Source organism: Geotrypetes seraphini, chromosome 18 (genome assembly GCF_902459505.1).
Source record: "Geotrypetes seraphini chromosome 18, aGeoSer1.1, whole genome shotgun sequence".
NCBI classification, from domain to species: domain Eukaryota; kingdom Metazoa; phylum Chordata; class Amphibia; order Gymnophiona; family Dermophiidae; genus Geotrypetes; species Geotrypetes seraphini.
This window is the reverse complement of record NC_047101.1, coordinates 37097066-37116854: the sequence shown is the minus strand read 5'-3', so window position 1 is coordinate 37116854 and position 19789 is coordinate 37097066. Positions and strand designations below refer to the sequence as shown.

General features: G+C 42.3%; 2 protein-coding genes across 4 annotated transcripts in view; one reads left to right on the top strand and one right to left on the bottom strand.

Annotated features, from left to right (window-relative positions):
• The first annotated feature begins 665 nt into the window (after positions 1–665).
• On the top strand, positions 666–1069 carry LOC117351912 (60S ribosomal protein L36a-like). The gene has a single exon (XM_033927786.1). It carries the CDS (start codon positions 697–699, stop codon positions 1015–1017), a length of 321 nt encoding a protein of 106 aa, XP_033783677.1. The 5' UTR covers positions 666–696; the 3' UTR covers positions 1018–1069.
• A 2443-nt stretch (positions 1070–3512) lies between these two features.
• GABRB2 (gamma-aminobutyric acid type A receptor subunit beta2) overlaps positions 3513–19789 on the bottom strand; it is a 477172-nt gene continuing 460895 nt past the window's right edge. The window contains exon 9 of one of the 3 annotated variants that reach the window (XM_033927785.1): positions 3513–5474. In XM_033927785.1, coding sequence (XP_033783676.1) covers positions 5122–5474 — 353 coding nt within the window. In that variant the 3' untranslated portion in view covers positions 3513–5121. Of the gene's footprint in view, positions 5551–19789 lie in introns of all 3 variants that reach the window. The other 2 variants (XM_033927783.1, XM_033927784.1) reach the window with 2 other exon arrangements.

Sequence of the window (19789 nt, the reverse complement as noted above, 5' to 3'; positions counted from 1 at the left end):
TTGCCCAGGGTTCATAGAGAACGGTGCGAAAGACAAAAGCGCACGCCGACAATTGAGCGCAGCGCGTGCCGCCACGCCGCTCTAAATTACAGGGGGTTTTGTTGGGGAACCCCCCCCAATTTACTTATTAGACATCGCGCCGGCGTTATGGGGGGTTGTAACCCTCCACATTTTACTGTAAACTTAACTTTTTCCCTAAAAACAGGGAAAAAGTTAAGTTTTCAGTAAAATGTGGGGGGTTACAACCCCCCACACCCTCCACAACACCCCCACAACGGGGCGCGATGTCTATTAAGTAAAGTGGGGGGGTTCCACCCCCACGCCCTCCCGTCGGAGCACTAAAAACAGTAATTGTCTGGGCGCGCCTTTGTCCCGGCGCGCTTTTGACTTGACACCCTTGCCCAGACTCACAAGGAGCTACTATGTAAATCAAACCTGTTTCCACAAGTTCTTGGGCCACTGCACTCCTACTGGCTATGCCTCCATAAGAAACAGATGAATGGCATAAAGAAGCACATTAATTGCATCATTTATAGTCCAGTTTTATAATCATAAGCCGTACGGAGTACAAAATACTGGGCCCGAGGTGGTTGAAGAGGAGAAAGATGACGCTGGACTTATACTTGATTCAGACCATTGGCTACTTAGAAATGTCCGGCCTTTTTTCTTTCTCTCTGGTCTGTTGCGGGTGGCAAGATGGTGAACGTCCCAAAAACTCATAGGACTTATTGCAAAAAATGTTGTAAGCATCAGCCTCACAAAGTGACCCAGTACAAGAAGGGCAAGGACTCTCTTTATGCCATGGGAAAGAGAAGATATGATCGTAAGCAGAGTGGCTATGGTGGTCAAACGAAGCCTATTTTCCGTAAGAAGGCTAAGACCACCAAAAAGATTGTCTTGAGGCTCGAGTGCGTGAAGCCAAACTGCAGGTCTAAAAGGATGCTGGCTATTAAGAGACGCAAGCATTTTGAGCTTGGAGGTGACAAGAAAAGAAAGGGCCAGGTCATTCAGTTCTAAGCTCCTCCTTCCATTGCTTTGTTGCATATTGGAATAAAGATATTTGAAACTTAAAAAAAAAAAAAAAAGAAAAGTTTTAGCAATGAAATGAAGAACTACGGTAGATCATTATTATAGTTTTGTGCAATCACAATTTTCAGCGCTATGAGGTAATCTTAATGACTTTGCTAGATGCAGGATCGCTGTATGAGAAATGGATTTATTCTTTGGTCAATAAATTCTTTGAGAACCTGTTCCTTCATTATTAATCCAAGCAAAACTGTTAACAGACACAAAACCTACAGCTTTATAGTCTTTCATATTCAAAAAGATACATTTCCTAGTGGAAAAAAAACCAACTTAATGTCACTGCATTTCTGAAAAAGGCCAAATTTCATTCCACTATAAATTGGATCTTTTTGAACATCTATCTTAAATGCCAACCTTAATGAAACAGTCACAGAATGTATGAATCTAAGCACCAAAAGGGAGTATCCTACAGCTATACAATCAAGAAGGGGGAAAATGGTAGCTGGAGATTATACAGATGATGAGTCTTTGAAGCACAGACAGTTTTACAGATTTGGCAGATCTCTATGGGGCTCCTTTACTAAAGCTTAGCACACATTAAGGCAGTGGCAAGGTAGGGGAAGTGCAAGGGGGTGGTCCGCCTTGGGCGCCATCTTCCTCGGGGCACCGGCAATCCTCCCCCTCTCTGCGTTCCCTCTTCTTCCCCCTACCTTTTTAATTTTGGCACCAGCAGCCACCAACTTACTGCCCACGTCGGCTTCGGCGCTCTCTCCGATGTCACTTTCAGGACCCACACCTAGGAAGTGATGTCAAAAAGAGAGCGTTGAAGCCGACCACGGCAGTAAGTTGGCGGCTGCTGGTGCCAAAGTTAAAAAGGTACGGGAAAGAGGCGCACACGCACATGGCACTCACCCTCGCTACGTCACTGCATGAAGGCCCAGATTCTATAAAAGATGCATGAACTTAGGCACCCAAATCGGTGCGCCTATATGATGTAGGCATCTAACTTATTTCATTAGCTTAATTGGTGCCGATAACGAGCTTGATTGGCTCAATAATTGGCTTAAATTAAAATTGCTAGTTTGGTGCCTAAATTGCTAGGCACTTACTAATTTTGGGTAGGAGTTTAGTCCGAAGTACCTTCCAGGAAGTGGGCGTGGTTAAAGGCAGATCGTGGAAGAGTGTGGTTTTTTTGCAGAAGCCTAAAACGGACTTAGGCGCCCCCTATTTATACCTAAGTACCGGCGTCTAAGTCCATTTTAGGCTGCTAGGCGCAATTCTATAAATGACGTCTAACTGAAGATAGCCACTATGCATTGCGTTCCTCAGTGTTCATCTAATTTTTAGGTGCTGTTAGAATCGGGGCCTAAATGCCAAGAAGCTCATATTATACCTAGAACTAAAAATCTCTGCGCGCAATTTTGGTCACATACCCAAAATTGCGCACGCAATTTAATTGAACAGCAAGGTAATTAGCGTCAATAACTGGCTTAAGCAATTACTGATACTAATTAAAATCAATTACATGTTATGTACATACATTTAGACTTGGGGGTCTGCATCTAAATTTTGCACGCGAGTCAAAAAAGGGGGCATAGTAATGGATGCATCATGGACAGATCGGGGCCGCTACTTTTAGTTACATGCATAATTATAAAACAGTCATCTACACCTAAATTTCGACACATGCATTTGCGCCATATCTGCCTTGGCGCAAATGGCTGTATCTCAATTTAGTTGCAGCTCCTGGGCATAATTAATATTCTAGAAACCGTGCATAAATTTTAAGCACAGATTATAGCATAGCGCTTTTTAGGGCACCAATCTTTGGGCCCCATATATTGAATATAGCCTTAAGTGTGCATTAATTCTATTAGCGCGGGCTAAGCTAGAATAACAGGGCTCCTATAATTCTTGGATCTACCGCTAGATTTGATGCCATTCCTCATAGTAAATGAAGAATAAACTATTGCCTTTATAGTGCATAACAAAATTCACTTTCGGACCATCTTTTTCTTACACTTATTTGCAAGACTGCAGAAAAAGGGCTTCAGAGGTGACAACACTTGAAGCTCCCCGTATCCTTAATTAAAAAGTGCCATCCAGAAGAAACAGAAAGATAAGTGTGGAAGGACAGGATTTTTCTGCATAACCATCTGTGCTGAATGTCACCTTTTGGCACATATTTCTTAAACTTTTAAAACTGTAGAAAAAGAAAAAAAAAAAAAAAGTCTTAGGAAATAAATAATAAAGAAATTCATCCTTGAATTCAAAAGTTGTAATGCAAAAAAAATGAAGTGGAAATCTACTAATTAAGTGCAAAACATTTGCTTTGGAAGGTAGAATGTGATACCGGAAATCGTTTTATTTTGTACTCATTTTCATAAAATATCCATTTCTTTCAAAAGGTGCTGAGTCATTGCTAAGCACTTGCTTAGCTACACATAACAGACAAGCCTTAGTATACCTACTAAAACAGTGCGCTATATCCATTTTATTCAAACTGGATAAGGCTATAAGTTGGTGGAAGAGGAGCCTTGAATCAGCCCCATCCTGCAGCTTTTGGAAATGTTGCTGCTTAGTTGTTAAATCTGAGTGAATATCCAAAAGTGAATATTTTTTTCAACCATGAATTTGATAGTATGTCTATATACTATATTTCAGACATGTTCACATAAAAACACTGGAAGACACTTTTCTGATGACATGGCAAATGCCTATTGTATCACCTAGAACCCTGGTGATTTGATTGGTGAGCTAAGAGCAAGGAATGAATCACACATTCCTTCTGAAACTAAAGAGGCCCCAGATAGCTGTCTTTATTATTCAGTGACAGTCAACATTCATGCTAGGGACCATAACCCTTTCTCTAACCTGAGTTCTAACCCCTATATACAACTCATACCATTAAAAAAATTGCAGATTTCTATGGATCTATATGGATAATTCGCAAGTAGCTCCATTCGAAGTATGAAATCACTAGAGAGAATTTGCAGCTTTTTAATGGCCAACGCTGAACTACAATACATTGTAGTGAATTTTGCCTCGAATGACTGCCATTTCATTAATTGCTTTAGTTTCTATTTTAAGCTTTGTATAATTGCACTCTGCCACAAGTCGAATGCTGTAGTCCTTTGGAAGTTACAGAAATGACTTGAGCTTCTCCTAAGGAACATTTGACTATCATGCAAACTGGAAGATGGTAGGCACTGATAGTTTTCAAGTTTATGCATGAAAAATGAGACACATATAATATGCAATATATCTTAAAGCACTTTTGCCTACTGAAACACTGATGTGCAAGTACGTCCAAGTTTCGCAAGGAAGTGACACACAGACATGTGCAAAAACGTTTTACACCAAAAAGCTAAAAGAGTGAAACTGGAATTCTTCCCCTTGTTAGGTAAAATATCGTATTTTGGCCTTCACTTTTCCCATCTAGCTCAAAGGACCTTACTTAATGCTGACCCACTGACTTCTGATTACTGTTCATGAAAATTCCTGAAAATCTGCCACTAGTTTCACAGAAAAAGACTAGATCTTCTAAATATTTTTATGAAAAATTTTACTTGGTTTAGACTGCATGAAAAATTTGCCTTTGAATCCTATGTCAAAAGGTTTTGCAAAAAGGTTTTGTTTGTTTTTTGAAATGGTGCTTTTTTTGTTTTTTGTTTTTTTATGCAGAATCATTCACAAAATTAAAATGTACCATATGCACATCCTTACTAACCCATAGTACTAATAAATGTCTTTGAAAATATGTATTTGTACAGAATAATCTAATTGAGATCATATTTAAATTTATGTGCAGGCAAAAGGAATCAACAAACCATAAATCAACACTTTTACCTAAATCACATGTGAATGTGTTACTAGTTAAACTGAGAAAATGAAGAATATAAATATAAGCATTTAGCAATGCATACAGTAGAAGCAACTCAAACCTTAGAGAAACTATAGGCTGGGCCAGCAACTAAGGTGTTTCAAAGTAACTTGTGTCCTGAATAAAATTTTTTCTAAGTCCCATTTCTGGTTGTACAACCAATCAAAACAGAGTTAAATCCAGTTCTTGCTTCTTCTATGGTTGCCCGTTATTTAGTTCACATAATAAAGCCAATAAACGATGTTGAAAAAGGAAAACACAACAGGGAAGATCATGCGGGACCATCGATCTATGGCATTTACATCAGTCAAGTCGGGAATGGTAATTTTCAGCTGGGAGGCACGTCGCCGTAGCCTGCCCTTCTTTTGTGCCACGTGCCGTTCCAGAGCATTCCGGCCAAAGCTATGTCTGGGTAATCCAGCTTTCCGGTACTGGATGCTTGAACTGTCATAAGCCAGCATTGTGCTTCTGGGGTCCCCAAGACCCATAACAGCCTCAGAAGCAGCCATTTCATTTTTAATTTCAAGAGTGCTCAACAAAATATTTTCATGTGGATCCATCTGGAAGAAAGAAAGAGGCAACAAAGTCAAAACTGGGCGATAGGATTTCAGTTCTCCAAACGTTGACAAAGCCATCGGATCCTCTTACCCATTCAAGAAGAATACTATAGGGTTGTTCTGTAAAGATTAGTTTCCTTAATTTTTGTTTCTATAACTATCTTGTTACAAATTCCTTCCACAGATCGATACTACATTTTAAGCTGACCTTCCCTCCCCCGTCACATGTTCATCGGAAAAAGTTGTATGGATCTACCTTTGCACAGTCTACCACAGCTCCTGGGTCAATTGAACTCACATTACCAATTCAGAAAAATACTGAAGACATATCTCTTCTCTCGTTAAGCCTGTAAATTGCTGTTCATATTTATTGTTCAGTAATCTTATTGCAAATTGCATCGAATCATTGTGGAAATTTGGTGGGGTATAAGAATCTATATGATATGGTTAACTTACCTGTCAATATTTTTCAGTTCTAGATGGTATAAGTACTTGTGTCTAACCATACAGAGCAGGTGACACATAGGCAGCCCTTTATCAGAAGCTCTCTTAGAGGATAATTCTATGAAATAGGTATTAACAATTAAGGGGAATTCATCAAGTTCACATTTTTCCACACCTTGATTTACCACCAGAATTAACAACCTGTCAGACCCTGGTACCACAGGTTGCTGAATTTTGAGGTAAAAGAATAATGTTGCTTGCAAGCTCCTTCAGCAAAAAGCTGGGGTTATTTTACTATGATTTCAGGGCCCTAACATGCCGTGCATGTGTGTGCATCACTGCGAGTCACGTTGGGGTATTTGCATGTTTTGTATCTCATTACCACTTAATCAATGAAATTGCTATTTGCAATCCACTGATTTAGAAGTCTATGTGCCATAGGATTATACCTGTTTAAAGGACAACACTGACTATTACCCACCTTGAACTCCAATATGGAGGGTTTGGTTGGATATAAAGACTAACCCCCTCTTCTATGAAACCGCGCTAGCAGTTTTTAGCGCAGAGAGCCGCGCTGAATGGCCCGCGCTTCTCCAGACACTCATAGGAACTTAATGAGCGTCGGGAGCAGTGCGGGCCATTCAGCACGGCTCTCTGCGCTAAAACCGCTAGCGCGGTTTCGTAGAAGAGGGGGTAAATATAACATAACATATTTTTTGTATTTTTTTGGGAGAGGGGTGTGTCAGGGGCAGATAATGGGTATGGATGCACCAGTCAGCTAGTGCACTGACATTATCACCATGCTAACTGCACATTCATAATGCGGAATCCCTCAGTCCCTTCTAAATAGAAAGAGGAATGCGCTCAGAAAGCAAAAAAAAAACCCCTGAAAAAAGTACTTTAATGACAGCCATAAAGGGCGGAAACTAAAAAACGGACCCAACACGGACCGTGTTTCGACTAACAAGCCTGCATCAGGAGTCCTTGAAAGAATCCACTTAACAAATGACCAACACGTGGTTAGGTATAAAACAGAACTTGCACGAGGGCTTCACAACTGAAACAAGAACTCACTTGAATCATGTGATTCAATTGAAAAACCTTACAAAAGAGCCATCAAGAAGACCCTGTAAGGGCCAAAGGAGTCTCAGACATTACAATCAAATGTTTACTATTTAGAATGACAGTTCATGTTACACCTTATCAAAAATTACATTGGTTACCAATCAAGACAAGAGTCATATTTAAATTTGGAGTAAAGGGACATTACTCAGACTGGCAATGGGTCACGAGCGGAGTTCCACAGGGGTCGGTGCTGGGACCGCTCCTATTCAATATATTCATTAACGACCTGGAAGCAGGAACAAAATGTGAGGTTATTAAATTTGCGGATGACACCAAACTATATCGCAAGGTCAATAGCATGGAGGACTGCGAAGATCTCCAAAAAGATCTGACAACACTGGAAAAATGGGCCAAAAAGTGGCAAATGAGTTTCAACATAGGGAAATGCAAGGTCATGCATATAGGGAAAAAAAACCCGATGTTCACTTACAAAATGGGGGGATCAGCGCTAGGGGTGAGCGACCTTGAAAGAGAGCTGGGAGTGATGGTAGACACAACATTGAAGGCGTCGGCGCAGTGTGCCACGGCCTCAAGGAAAGCAAACAGAATGTTGGGTATCATTAAGAAGGGTATCATGACCAGGACAAAGGAAGTCATCCTGTCACTGTATCGTGCTATGGTGCGCCCGCACCTGGAGTACTGTGTTCAGTTCTGGTCGCCGTACCTCAAGAAGGACATGGAGGTACTTGAGAGGGTCCAGAGAAGAGCAACTAAGCTAATAAAGGGCATGGAGGACCTCTCATATACTGACAGACTGAAAAAGCTAGGGTTTTTCTCCCTGGAAAAGCGGAGACTTAGAGGAGACATGATAGAAACCTTCAAGATCATGAAGGGCATAGAAAAAATAGACAGGGACAGATTTTTCAAATTAAGGGGATCAATAAGTACAAGGGGGCACTCAGAGAAATTGAAAGGGGAGAGGTTTAGAACAAACGCCAGGAAGTTCTTTTTCACACAGAGGGTGGTGGATACATGGAACGCGCTACCGGAGGATGTGATAAACAGGAGCACGCTACAGGGGTTCAAAGAAGCTTTGGATAGGTACTTGGAAGACAAAGGGATTGAGGGGGTACAGATAAGAGTAACATAGAAACATAGAAATAGACGGCAGATAAGGGCCACGGCCCATCAAGTCTGCCCACTCCAATGACCCTCCCTATCTATCTTTGCAGATAGATCCCACATGTCTGTCCCATCTGGCCTTAAAATCTGGCACGCTACTGGCCTCAATAACCTGAAGTGGAAGACTAGTCCAGCGATCAACCACCCTTTCGGTGAAGAAGAACTTCCTAGTGTCACTGTGGTAGATTATAGGGATGGGATTAGAGGTAAGTTATAAAATTAATCAGGGACCACTGTTCAGGCACTAGGCCAGACAAAGTTCATTTTTTAGTTCAAAGCCGCAGCTGCGGCTCCTCTATCGAACTTCACCAGAGTCGGAGAAGACTTCCTGCAAAACACTCGCAAACCGGGTTACTCGCAAACCGAGATTCCACTGTACTGTCCATTTTTATGTTACGTTAGTGGATTTTGCTGTTATAGAGGCATCTTACATTGCATATCATCCAAAGCACAGCTGTCACTATTTCGGACTACTATCAATGTTTACATTGGTTGTAGATTGAGGCCAGAATTTTGTTTAAGGGCTCCTTTTACAAAGGCGCGTTAGGGCCCTAACGCGCAGAATAGCGTGCGCTAAATTGCCGCGCGCGCTAGCCGCTACCGCCTCCTTTAAAGCAGGCGGTAATTTTTGGGCGCGCCCTAAAAACGCTAGCGCACCTTGGAAAAAAGAGCCTTACGTTTGGCTGCATATGTTGTAAAATAATGAATGATTTAGTTCCAAATTATTTTCCCAATCGTTCTCCGTTTGTAGGCAGATTGTGTTCCGGTTGAGGTTCCAGATTATTTGAATTTCCATCAGTAAAGGGTTGTCAATATACAAGATTTTTGAATCGAATTCTGCCTTATCAGGCAGCCCTTTGGCACATTGTTTCTAAGATCCGAGTCATACCCAAGTTTTAGGAAATCTTTAAAGACCTACTTATTCGAGAAAGTATTTAAATAGGCTGCATTGTATATCGCTGTGAATGTACAGAACTGAAAGGCAGATACGGTAGAGAAATAATTTGTTACGTTATGTTTATGTAGCATATAAAACCCTATGGGCTCCTTTTACCTTAGTAAATTACCTTTATATGTGAATTAATAAATGCGATAGTGGTTTTAGCACGCGCTAGACCCTAACGCCAGCATTGAGATGGCGTTAGTTCTAGCCACGTAACACGCTAAAATTCTGCATGCGCTAAAAATGCTTTCGCAGCTTAGTAAAAGCAGTCCTATGTAGTATGTATGATTCCATTTAACCTGCCTAGAACTCGGATTTGGCGGGATATAAGATTGCACATAACATAACATGTTTCCTGAAGTATGAGGGGCTCCTGAAACATTCTCAGCCCAGTTAAGAAGAGAATGATGTGGCGCCATGAAACTTACAAGTTTTTCCACACTTTTCATTTCAAAGAGGCAAATGCATCTAGTAAATGGGCTCAAGTATAGGGAAACCAAGCCATTGTGACATCGCCGATGAGGTTGGCTCTTAGGCATTGGTGGAATGAGGCATGATGACATCACAATACAAGGAGCCACTGAAAAGTTCTCAGCCCAACCAGGAAGAGAATGATGTGGCGCCATGAAACTTACAAGTTATTCCACACTTTTCATTTCAAAGAGGCAAATGCATCTAGTAAATGGGCTCAAGTATAGGGAAACCAAGCCATTGTGACATCGCCGATGAGGTTGGCTCTTAGGCATTGGTGGAATGAGGCATGATGACGTCACAATACAAGGAGCCACTGAAAAGTTCTCAGCCCAACCAGGAAGAGAATGATGTGGCGCCATGAAACTTACAAGTTATTCCACACTTTTCATTTCAAAGAGGCAAATGCATCTAGTAAATGGGCTCAAGTATAGGGAAACCAAGCCATTGTGACATCGCCGATGAGGTTGGCTCTTAGGCATTGGTGGAATGAGGCATGATGACATCACAATACAAGGAGCCACTGAAAAGTTCTCAGCCCAACCAGGAAGAGAATGATGTGGCGCCATGAAACTTACAAGTTATTCCACACTTTTCATTTCAAAGAGGCAAATGCATCTAGTAAATGGGCTCAAGTATAGGGAAACCAAGTCATTGTGACATCGCCGATGAGGTTGGCTCTTAGGCATTGGTGGAATGAGGCATGATGATATCACAATACAAGGAGCCACTGAAAAGTTCTCAGCCCAACCAGGAAGAGAATGATGTGGCGCCATGAAACTTACAAGTTATTCCACACTTTTCATTTCAAAGAGGCAAATGCATCTAGTAAATGGGCTCAAGTATAGGGAAACCAAGCCATTGTGACATCGCCGATGAGGTTGGCTCTTAGGCATTGGTGGAATGAGGCATGATGACGTCACAATACAAGGAGCCACTGAAAAGTTCTCAGCCCAACCAGGAAGAGAATGATGTGGCGCCATGAAACTTACAAGTTATTCCACACTTTTCATTTCAAAGAGGCAAATGCATCTAGTAAATGGGCTCAAGTATAGGGAAACCAAGCCATTGTGACATCGCCGATGAGGTTGGCTCTTAGGCATTGGTGGAATGAGGCATGATGACATCACAATACAAGGAGCCACTGAAAAGTTCTCAGCCCAACCAGGAAGAGAATGATGTGGCGCCATGAAACTTACAAGTTATTCCACACTTTTCATTTCAAAGAGGCAAATGCATCTAGTAAATGGGCTCAAGTATAGGGAAACCAAGTCATTGTGACATCGCCGATGAGGTTGGCTCTTAGGCATTGGTGGAATGAGGCATGATGATATCACAATACAAGGAGCCACTGAAAAGTTCTCAGCCCAACCAGGAAGAGAATGATGTGGCGCCATGAAACTTACAAGTTATTCCACACTTTTCATTTCAAAGAGGCAAATGCATCTAGTAAATGGGCTCAAGTATAGGGAAACCAAGCCATTGTGACATCGCCGATGAGGTTGGCTCTTAGGCATTGGTGGAATGAGGCATGATGACGTCACAATACAAGGAGCCACTGAAAAGTTCTCAGCCCAACCAGGAAGAGAATGATGTGGCGCCATGAAACTTACAAGTTATTCCACACTTTTCATTTCAAAGAGGCAAATGCATCTAGTAAATGGGCTCAAGTATAGGGAAACCAAGCCATTGTGACATCGCCGATGAGGTTGGCTCTTAGGCATTGGTGGAATGAGGCATGATGACATCACAATACAAGGAGCCACTGAAAAGTTCTCAGCCCTACCAGGAAGAGAATGATGTGGCGCCATGAAACTTACAAGTTATTCCACACTTTTCATTTCAAAGAGGCAAATGCATCTAGTAAATGGGCTCAAGTATAGGGAAACCAAGCCATTGTGACATCGCCGATGAAGTTGGCTCTTAGGCATTGGTGGAATGAGGCATGATGACATCACAATACAAGGAGCCACTGAAAAGTTCTCAGCCCAACCAGGAAGAGAATGATGTGGCGCCATGAAACTTACAAGTTTTTCCACACTTTTCATTTCAAAGAGGCAAATGCATCTAGTAAATGGGCTCAAGTATAGGGAAACCAAGCCATTGTGACATCGCCGATGAGGTTGGCTCTTAGGCATTGGTGGAATGAGGCATGATGACATCACAATACAAGGAGCCACTGAAAAGTTCTCAGCCCAACCAGGATGAGAATGATGTGGCGCCATGAAACTTACAAGTTATTCCACACTTTTCATTTCAAAGAGGCAAATGCATCTAGTAAATGGGCTCAAGTATAGGGAAACCAAGCCATTGTGACATCGCCGATGAGGTTGGCTCTTAGGCATTGGTGGAATGAGGCATGATGACATCACAATACAAGGAGCCACTGAAAAGTTCTCAGCCCAACCAGGAAGAGAATGATGTGGCGCCATGAAACTTACAAGTTATTCCACACTTTTCATTTCAAAGAGGCAAATGCATCTAGTAAATGGGCTCAAGTATAGGGAAACCAAGCCATTGTGACATCGCCGATGAGGTTGGCTCTTAGGCATTGGTGGAATGAGGCATGATGACATCACAATACAAAGAGCCACTGAAAAGTTCTCAGCCCAACCAGGAAGAGAATGATGTGGCGCCATGAAACTTACAAGTTTTTCCACACTTTTCATTTCAAAGAGGCAAATGCATCTAGTAAATGGGCTCAAGTATAGGGAAACCAAGCCATTGTGACATCGCCGATGAGGTTGGCTCTTAGGCATTGGTGGAATGAGGCATGATGACATCACAATACAAGGAGCCACTGAAAAGTTCTCAGCCCAACCAGGAAGAGAATGATGTGGCGCCATGAAACTTACAAGTTATTCCACACTTTTCATTTCAAAGAGGCAAATGCATCTAGTAAATGGGCTCAAGTATAGGGAAACCAAGCCATTGTGACATCGCCGATGAGGTTGGCTCTTAGGCATTGGTGGAATGAGGCATGATGACGTCACAATACAAGGAGCCACTGAAAAGTTCTCAGCCCAACCAGGAAGAGAATGATGTGGCGCCATGAAACTTACAAGTTATTCCACACTTTTCATTTCAAAGAGGCAAATGCATCTAGTAAATGGGCTCAAGTATAGGGAAACCAAGCCATTGTGACATCGCCGATGAGGTTGGCTCTTAGGCATTGGTGGAATGAGGCATGATGACATCACAATACAAGGAGCCACTGAAAAGTTCTCAGCCCAACCAGGAAGAGAATGATGTGGCGCCATGAAACTTACAAGTTATTCCACACTTTTCATTTCAAAGAGGCAAATGCATCTAGTAAATGGGCTCAAGTATAGGGAAACCAAGTCATTGTGACATCGCCGATGAGGTTGGCTCTTAGGCATTGGTGGAATGAGGCATGATGACATCACAATACAAGGAGCCACTGAAAAGTTCTCAGCCCAACCAGGAAGAGAATGATGTGGCGCCATGAAACTTACAAGTTATTCCACACTTTTCATTTCAAAGAGGCAAATGCATCTAGTAAATGGGCTCAAGTATAGGGAAACCAAGCCATTGTGACATCGCCGATGAGGTTGGCTCTTAGGCATTGGTGGAATGAGGCATGATGACGTCACAATACAAGGAGCCACTGAAAAGTTCTCAGCCCAACCAGGAAGAGAATGATGTGGCGCCATGAAACTTACAAGTTATTCCACACTTTTCATTTCAAAGAGGCAAATGCATCTAGTAAATGGGCTCAAGTATAGGGAAACCAAGCCATTGTGACATCGCCGATGAGGTTGGCTCTTAGGCATTGGTGGAATGAGGCATGATGACATCACAATACAAGGAGCCACTGAAAAGTTCTCAGCCCAACCAGGAAGAGAATGATGTGGCGCCATGAAACTTACAAGTTATTCCACACTTTTCATTTCAAAGAGGCAAATGCATCTAGTAAATGGGCTCAAGTATAGGGAAACCAAGTCATTGTGACATCGCCGATGAGGTTGGCTCTTAGGCATTGGTGGAATGAGGCATGATGACATCACAATACAAGGAGCCACTGAAAAGTTCTCAGCCCAACCAGGAAGAGAATGATGTGGCGCCATGAAACTTACAAGTTATTCCACACTTTTCATTTCAAAGAGGCAAATGCATCTAGTAAATGGGCTCAAGTATAGGGAAACCAAGCCATTGTGACATCGCCGATGAGGTTGGCTCTTAGGCATTGGTGGAATGAGGCATGATGACGTCACAATACAAGGAGCCACTGAAAAGTTCTCAGCCCAACCAGGAAGAGAATGATGTGGCGCCATGAAACTTACAAGTTATTCCACACTTTTCATTTCAAAGAGGCAAATGCATCTAGTAAATGGGCTCAAGTATAGGGAAACCAAGCCATTGTGACATCGCCGATGAGGTTGGCTCTTAGGCATTGGTGGAATGAGGCATGATGACATCACAATACAAGGAGCCACTGAAAAGTTCTCAGCCCTACCAGGAAGAGAATGATGTGGCGCCATGAAACTTACAAGTTATTCCACACTTTTCATTTCAAAGAGGCAAATGCATCTAGTAAATGGGCTCAAGTATAGGGAAACCAAGCCATTGTGACATCGCCGATGAAGTTGGCTCTTAGGCATTGGTGGAATGAGGCATGATGACATCACAATACAAGGAGCCACTGAAAAGTTCTCAGCCCAACCAGGAAGAGAATGATGTGGCGCCATGAAACTTACAAGTTTTTCCACACTTTTCATTTCAAAGAGGCAAATGCATCTAGTAAATGGGCTCAAGTATAGGGAAACCAAGCCATTGTGACATCGCCGATGAGGTTGGCTCTTAGGCATTGGTGGAATGAGGCATGATGACATCACAATACAAGGAGCCACTGAAAAGTTCTCAGCCCAACCAGGATGAGAATGATGTGGCGCCATGAAACTTACAAGTTATTCCACACTTTTCATTTCAAAGAGGCAAATGCATCTAGTAAATGGGCTCAAGTATAGGGAAACCAAGCCATTGTGACATCGCCGATGAGGTTGGCTCTTAGGCATTGGTGGAATGAGGCATGATGACATCACAATACAAGGAGCCACTGAAAAGTTCTCAGCCCAACCAGGAAGAGAATGATGTGGCGCCATGAAACTTACAAGTTATTCCACACTTTTCATTTCAAAGAGGCAAATGCATCTAGTAAATGGGCTCAAGTATAGGGAAACCAAGCCATTGTGACATCGCCGATGAGGTTGGCTCTTAGGCATTGGTGGAATGAGGCATGATGACATCACAATACAAAGAGCCACTGAAAAGTTCTCAGCCCAACCAGGAAGAGAATGATGTGGCGCCATGAAACTTACAAGTTTTTCCACACTTTTCATTTCAAAGAGGCAAATGCATCTAGTAAATGGGCTCAAGTATAGGGAAACCAAGCCATTGTGACATCGCCGATGAGGTTGGCTCTTAGGCATTGGTGGAATGAGGCATGATGACATCACAATACAAGGAGCCACTGAAAAGTTCTCAGCCCAACCAGGAAGAGAATGATGTGGCGCCATGAAACTTACAAGTTATTCCACACTTTTCATTTCAAAGAGGCAAATGCATCTAGTAAATGGGCTCAAGTATAGGGAAACCAAGTCATTGTGACATCGCCGATGAGGTTGGCTCTTAGGCATTGGTGGAATGAGGCATGATGACATCACAATACAAGGAGCCACTGAAAAGTTCTCAGCCCAACCAGGAAGAGAATGATGTGGCGCCATGAAACTTACAAGTTATTCCACACTTTTCATTTCAAAGAGGCAAATGCATCTAGTAAATGGGCTCAAGTATAGGGAAACCAAGCCATTGTGACATCGCCGATGAAGTTGGCTCTTAGGCATTGGTGGAATGAGGCATGATGACATCACAATACAAGGAGCCACTGAAAAGTTCTCAGCCCAACCAGGAAGAGAATGATGTGGCGCCATGAAACTTACAAGTTTTTCCACACTTTTCATTTCAAAGAGGCAAATGCATCTAGTAAATGGGCTCAAGTATAGGGAAACCAAGCCATTGTGACATCGCCGATGAGGTTGGCTCTTAGGCATTGGTGGAATGAGGCATGATGACATCACAATACAAGGAGCCACTGAAAAGTTCTCAGCCCAACCAGGATGAGAATGATGTGGCGCCATGAAACTTACAAGTTTTTCCACACTTTTCATTTCAAAGAGGCAAATGCATCTAGTAAATGGGCTCAAGTATAGGGAAACCAAGCCATTGTGACATCGCCGATGAGGTTGGCTCTTAGGCATTGGTGGAATGAGGCATGATGACATCACAATACAAGGAGCCACTGAAAAGTTCTCAGCCCAACCAGGAAGAGAATGATGTGGCGCCATGAAACTTACAAGTTATTCCACACTTTTCATTTCAAAGAGGCAAATGCATCTAGTAAATGGGCTCAAGTATAGGGAAACCAAGCCATTGTGACATCGCCGATGAGGTTGGCTCTTAGGCATTGGTGGAATGAGGCATGATGACATCACAATACAAAGAGCCACTGAAAAGTTCTCAGCCCAACCAGGAAGAGAATGATGTGGCGCCATGAAACTTACAAGTTTTTCCACACTTTTCATTTCAAAGAGGCAAATGCATCTAGTAAATGGGCTCAAGTATAGGGAAACCAAGTCATTGTGACATCGCCGATGAGGTTGGCTCTTAGGCATTGGTGGAATGAGGCATGATGACATCACAATACAAGGAGCCACTGAAAAGTTCTCAGCCCAACCAGGAAGAGAATGATGTGGCGCCATGAAACTTACAAGTTATTCCACACTTTTCATTTCAAAGAGGCAAATGCATCTAGTAAATGGGCTCAAGTATAGGGAAACCAAGTCATTGTGACATCGCCGATGAGGTTGGCTCTTAGGCATTGGTGGAATGAGGCATGATGACATCACAATACAAGGAGCCACTGAAAAGTTCTCAGCCCAACCAGGAACAGAATGATGTGGCGCCATGAAACTTACAAGTTATTCCACACTTTTCATTTCAAAGAGGCAAATGCATCTAGTAAATGGGCTCAAGTATAGGGAAACCAAGCCATTGTGACATCGCCGATGAGGTTGGCTCTTAGGCATTGGTGGAATGAGGCATGATGATATCACAATACAAGGAGCCACTGAAAAGTTCTCAGCCCAACCAGGAAGAGAATGATGTGGAGCCATGAAACTTACAAGTTATTCCACACTTTTCTAGCCACTTTCATTCTGTTTCATATCATTGAAATGAAAAGTATCAAGAAAAGTGTGAAATAAATTGTAACTTTCATGGCTCCACATCATTCTCTTCTTGGTTGGGCTGAGAATGTTTCGGCGGCTCCTCATAAAAGACAGTTTTGAACTATGGCTATTTCAGAGTGAAGGAGCTGCTCCTCTAACAGCCTATTGACACGTTTAGGACCACTTGGTTTCTTTCAGTGGAGACGTAGTTAAGCAGCGTGCCGGCACTGGGTTCTACTGTTAAAGAGCTATATTTGGGGTTATCTCTTTGTATATTGCAATACAACGTGCCATTATCTCAGAGTGCCTTTATCCTTTCTTTAAAGGTCACCTACTGAATATGGGGTTTTTTGTATCCAGTTCTCATTTGAATAGGCTGTTTTGACTGAAAGTACAGGTGTCAGTTGTGTTCATTCTGATTTATGCTTCCCATTAAAGTAGTTTAATGTTGGCTGAAATCAAAGACGGAACACTTCTGCACTGTTCTTTGAAGTAGCTGCACAGTTTGAAATAAACAATCTTTTTTTTTACAATAAAAATGCTTTCATTTTCCTTTTGTGTACGAAAATTGATTTACTGAAAGTTTGCCATTTGATGACTGAGCTGTGCAATCTGAAAACATTGGCAGCCAGGGATTCTAAGCTTCTAAGTACGTAGCAAAACATAGTGTATTGTTAATTGTAATCTAGGGGAGGAGGAAGGAAACAAGGGGAACTGGATTGGGGGTGGGAGGGGGATTATGGGACTTAAAAAAAAAATAAATAGAAATTTATGCAGATCCCAGGCAATATTCAGCCAGGTCCTGTATAAGCTCAAGCAGCTAGTCGTGGGGTGTTTAGCCCCAGATATTCAGGTCCCGATTCAATGAACGGTGACTAGTGGCTAGACGCGGTTGTCAATCAATCAGTAGAGGCCACTTATAGAATTTCACCTAGCTGTGCTTAAGCGGTCTTAGGTGCCGGAAGGTGTTTGTTTATTTAAAAATTTATATCCCGCATATCCGGTGACAGGATAATCACGCACCAGACACCAGCGCGCCGACAAGCCAGCGCTGACAATTCGGCGCAAGAAAGAAGCGCGCCACGGGAAAACTTTGTTCTAAAGAGCTCCGACGGGGTGTGTGGAGGGGAACCCCCCCACTTTACTGCATCGTGTTCGCGCTGCCATTAGGGGGGGTGAGGGGTGCAAACCCCCCCCCCATTATAGAGAAAATAGAACTTTTCCAAAAAAAATCAGAAAAAGTTCTGTTTTCTCTTTAATGCAGGGTTCCAACCCCCCAACCCCCCCCAACAGCAGCGCGAACACTATGCAGTACATACCCTGCTTCAGAGCTCTTTAAAATTAAGTTTTTCTGCGGTGCGCTTCTTTCTTGTGCCGAATTGTCAGTGCTGGATTGTCGGCGCACTGGTGTCTCGCGCACAACAGACTATAATAATAATAACAGCTTATATATCGCAATACCGTGAAGTTCTATGCGATTTACAAAGATTAAGCAAAGGTACAAATTGATTGACTTTAAGAGGGGAGGAAGAAAGAGGGTTAATAGGACAGGAAATCCATTTTTGAGGAGAGAGTGATCAATAGAACAAGTTAATCGCTATAGAGGGGAGAGAGAAGAGAGGATCAGTTGTCTAGATACTTTAGGAACAGGTGTGTTTTCAGACGTTTCCTAAATTCCTCATAAGTAGTGGGCGAAAGCAATTGTTCTAGGTCTTTACCCCATGATGCTGCTTGGTGCGAGAGAAGATGTTCATGGTGTTTTTTCAGTTTACAACCTCTCACTGGGGGGGAAACGAAGTTGAAATGTGAGCTTCTCTTGTGTCTGTTGGCTGAGAAGACGAAAAGGTCAGTTATATATTTAGATAGAATTAACGAATGGGATGATGATCGTAAAATCATCTGCATAACTAAATAGTTTTGTCCCTAACTGGCTTAGCTGCGTGCCTAATGAGGACATGTAGACGTTGAAGAGCAATGGAGATAGCGGAGACCCTTGTGGCACACCGGATGGATTGCTCCAGGTATCTGAAAGTTCATAATTAAAACGTACTTGATAAGTGCGGGACATAAGGAAGCCATGGAACCAATTCAGCACCTCGTCCCTGATACCAATGGCGTCTAGGCATTGCAGCAGTTTCCCGTGGTCTACTAGATCAAAGGCAGAACTCATATCGAATTGCATAACCAGGGCATTAAGGCCCTTACTATACAGTAGGTGCAGATTGTCTAAAATAGCCGCAATTACTGTCTCAGTACTGAATAACGGTTTAAAACCGGATTGAGTTTCATGTAGGAGAGAGAACTGATCCAGATAATCCATCAGTTGGGTGTGTACCAATTTCTCCATAATTTTTACAATAAACGGAATGGATGCTACTGGTCTGTAGTTGGATATTATAGCTGAAGATTCTTTTCAATTTTTTAGAATTGGGATTATTATTATGTGACCATTATTAGAGAGGAACTTACCAGTTTTTAGGTTATGAGCCAAATATTGCATCAACGATAGTTTAAATATTAAAGGTGCCGCTTTCATGATTTTTGGGGGGCATGAGTCCAGAACGCAATAGGATTTAGAGTATTTGTTATATAGTCTAAATCTTGAAAGGAGCTCCAGATCATGTCTGCCGGTGTATCATTTCCTTGGGTGATAGGTATCGGATGATCACTAGGGTCGTTTGAACCACATATCCAGCAATTCTATGTGGGTCACAAATAAACAAAAAACTCACTCCATTAAAGTAAACCACTGTGCACCAAGACATTACTAACCAGCAAAAGAAAAAGCTTTAGACAATAGGAGACCACTTGAGCATCATAGGCAAAAAACTTTTGCTCTAGTTAGCAGGTAAAAACTTTACAAAAAAGTCGCCAGCAAGAAATATCAATGTGGCAATAAAAGTGGCCCACGGATTAAGCAGTGGGCCAGTAACATTGGCTGAACTGCTGAAGAGTGAAGATATGAGAAGAT